This window comes from Cryptomeria japonica, chromosome 9 (genome assembly GCF_030272615.1).
Source record: "Cryptomeria japonica chromosome 9, Sugi_1.0, whole genome shotgun sequence".
Lineage (NCBI taxonomy): Eukaryota > Viridiplantae > Streptophyta > Pinopsida > Cupressales > Cupressaceae > Cryptomeria > Cryptomeria japonica.
Genome location: NC_081413.1, coordinates 59,082,266 through 59,085,446, shown reverse-complemented (window position 1 = coordinate 59,085,446; position 3,181 = coordinate 59,082,266). Strand labels below are relative to the sequence as shown.

General features: G+C 34.6%; 1 protein-coding gene across 1 annotated transcript; it reads left to right on the top strand.

Annotated features, from left to right (window-relative positions):
- The first annotated feature begins 521 nt into the window (after positions 1-521).
- On the top strand, positions 522-1,931 carry LOC131033509 (phospholipase A1-Igamma2, chloroplastic-like). Its single transcript, XM_057964739.2, has one exon. The coding sequence runs from the start codon at positions 522-524 to the stop codon at positions 1,929-1,931; it is 1,410 nt and encodes a 469-aa protein (XP_057820722.1).
- Positions 1,932-3,181: the final 1,250 nt, after the last annotated feature.

Genomic DNA, 3,181 nt, shown 5'->3' with positions numbered 1-3,181 from the left:
ATTTAATTAAAAACTCTAATTTTTTTAGTTTTGGAATTCTTATAATAGGTTTTAAAGTTAACAATGTATATAGTCTTTTAACCCGTTTTTTCATTATTATTATATGAATATAATGTGCTAGCTGTATATTGGTTGGAATTTATTGTACGAAGCTGAGGCTTACACTCTTTAAGAAAGAAAATGTCGACCAATACGTGTACGCAGTTTCTCAACAACTTGTAAGGTCCGCGACACGGATGATTATGTGTATTCATAACAGAAGGTCTGAACACCGCAAGTTGTACTTGGAAGTCTCTTTAAGAATGGTAGGTTTTAATATTCAAAATGCTAATATATATAAACGTCAGCGCATTCGGCGTTTCTATCAGCTATCCAAGAAGATATCAACCCCTAAACGTCGAAGTGACCAACGTCTCAAAAGTTGAAATTTCTATTTGCTTTGTAGCCCTTCAGATCTCTGTAAAAACCATTCGAATAAAATTTGTGTTGTAAACAGAGAGTTGTCATTTTAATAATAATCCATGGGAAAATTTCCATTAGGTGTTGCTAATGGGTCTCTAAAAGGAGAAGATCTGAATGAGAATGGAACATGCAAAAGCAAACATCAACTTGGTGATATATGGCGAGAAATCCAGGGGGCAAACAATTGGAAGGGCATGCTTAATCCCATTCACCCGCTTCTCAAAGCAGAGATTCTCAGATATGGTGATTTTGCACAGCAGTGCTACGATGCATTTGATAATACTCGGTCTTCCAAATATTATAGAAATTGCAAGCGCACCAAAAGCTCACTCGGGAAGAGATTGGAATTAGTAAAATGTGGACGTGATTATCAAGTCACCGAATACATATATGCCAATACTGGAACCCTCAATTCCTATTTCCAGGAGAAAGCAAGGGATAGCGGTGCTTGGATGGGTTTCATTGCTGTTTCCACAGATCCAGATGAGATAAAAAGATTGGGTAGGCGTGATATAGTTGTTGCATGGAGAGGCACCGAAACACCACAAGAATGGATTCAAAATCTAAGAGATATATTAGTTCCTGCTACTCTGTCGATTACTGGAGAATCCAACACCCAAGATACATTCAAACCCGATGTTCGGATAGAGAAGGGGTTTTTGAAGTATTATACATCAGTAAATAAAGGCTCCAGGCTCAGCGCAAGAGAGATTGTTGTGAATGAAATAAGGAGGTTATTGAATAATTTCAAAGATGAAGATGTGAGTATAACATTCACTGGACACAGCTTGGGAGCTGCACTGGCAACCATAAGTGCATACGACATAAAAAAGATGGTGATGAATGAAAATTACATGAGGTCAATACCTGTCACAGTCTTTGCCTTTGCCTCTCCACGAGTAGGTAACTTATCATTTTCCCAACACGTTGAGGAGATTGGAGTTAAAGTGTTGCGCCTGGTAAACAGAAAAGATTTGATTCCTAAAGTTCCTGGAGTCTTTGTGAATGAGAAAATGGGTTGGCTCACCAGAATTCTGTATTGGCTTCCATGGGCATATGTTCATGTGGGAATCGAGATTAATTTAGACAGCAGCAACTCAACAGTGCTGAAACAAACTTATAATCCAGTGGGTTTCCACAATTTAGAGGTTTATCTCCACTTGGTCAATGGGCTTCAAGAGAATAGCGAGCTGCCTTTTACATCATCAGGAAGAGATCCAGCCCTTGTCAACAAGAATTCTGATTTATTGGTTACAAAGCTTCAAATCCCTTCTTACTGGTGGACGCGGAGAAATAAAGAAGTGGCGAAACGCATAGATGGAATGCTGGTATACTCTCCGAGACCGGCCACTTCTGTTCCCCTTCCTCAGTCCTCAACCCCGGTCATCTCTAATTTAGTAAGTTTATTACAGGTGGTTCTTGTTCTTTCTGTAGTTATAATTCTCTTCCAAATTGGACGTACAATCTAGAACCCTATCTGATTCCATTAATGTTCAGTGGAATATTTGTCAACAAGGTTTAATGTCAACTGAAATTCTATATTGAAGATCATTATTAATATGCGGTTGTACTTTTCTTTCAATGTTTATACTGATTGTAATTTATATTATATGCCATAAGATGTAGATAATTGAATTTATAAATGTTTTATTAATAAATTGCTATGATATCAACGTGCTAAAATAATCGCTATTAATTATTTGCAATTGTTGATATAGTATTAGTTTGTGAGTTTTGATAAGAGTCATTGCAGATTAAAAATACCTTAAAGAAATTTTAGAATTCAACTTTATAGATAATCATCATATTTGTGAAATTTAAGAAATGAACGCTAAATAAAAATTGAATCTAACTTAAAAAGATAAAAATATAAAAAGAAATTGACCACTATTAATATAAACTAAACAAATGATAACAAAATATAAATTCGTGATTACAATCAATCAATATATTGAAAGAAACGAATTAATATTAGCATCATACATTAATAACATTAAAAATCATAAATGTATGGAATGTGCATTTTTGGAGGGTAGTAATCAAATTATGTGAACACTGAATTTAGTGGTGATCATCATTTATAGTATGTTGTAATAAACATAAATGAATAGTTGTGATACTTCTTATAAGTCCTTGTGCTTCCTCCACGTCTCGTCAATGGTCTTGAGATCAAAGGCAGGGATTAATTGAAACTCTAGGAAATTTCATAGCTTATTTTAATTGCAGCATCTCCTATTAGAGACATAAATATCACCTTGTCTCTTGATTTTCTAAAATCCACTTGCCTAACCCAAAACTTTGTTACATGTAAATCTATAGTGCACATCCAATACTATTATCAAGCCTCCACACCCATAACTCACTAACTAAATATTGCACATCGAGTAGGAGTGGAAGCATTGTGAAGACATGAAGTAATGATAATTTTTTTTAAATAATAAAAATAGAAAGTTTTCTAATGAAAATTTTCATTAAAGTCTTCTTCAAAGCAATATTTATGATAGCCATTCCAAAGGGGTAGCACTATAGTAACATGTAGCAAAGTTACAAGTTTCAAAGAAACATGGAACCATGGATTTGGTAATCATCCACCTAATATGTTTGGATGTAGTAGAATGGTAGTCTCCCATGAGACCATATGGCCTTTCAGATTGCAATGCAGAGAGGGAGAATTAATGAAGAATGATATTTTATACTTTTAATAAAGTATTCAAGAGTC

What these genes read in the sequence shown, in the direction of transcription:
- LOC131033509 (XM_057964739.2), top strand. Translation starts at nt 522, where the DNA reads ATGGGAAAATTTCCATTAGGTGTTGCTAATGGGTCTCTAAAAGGAGAA.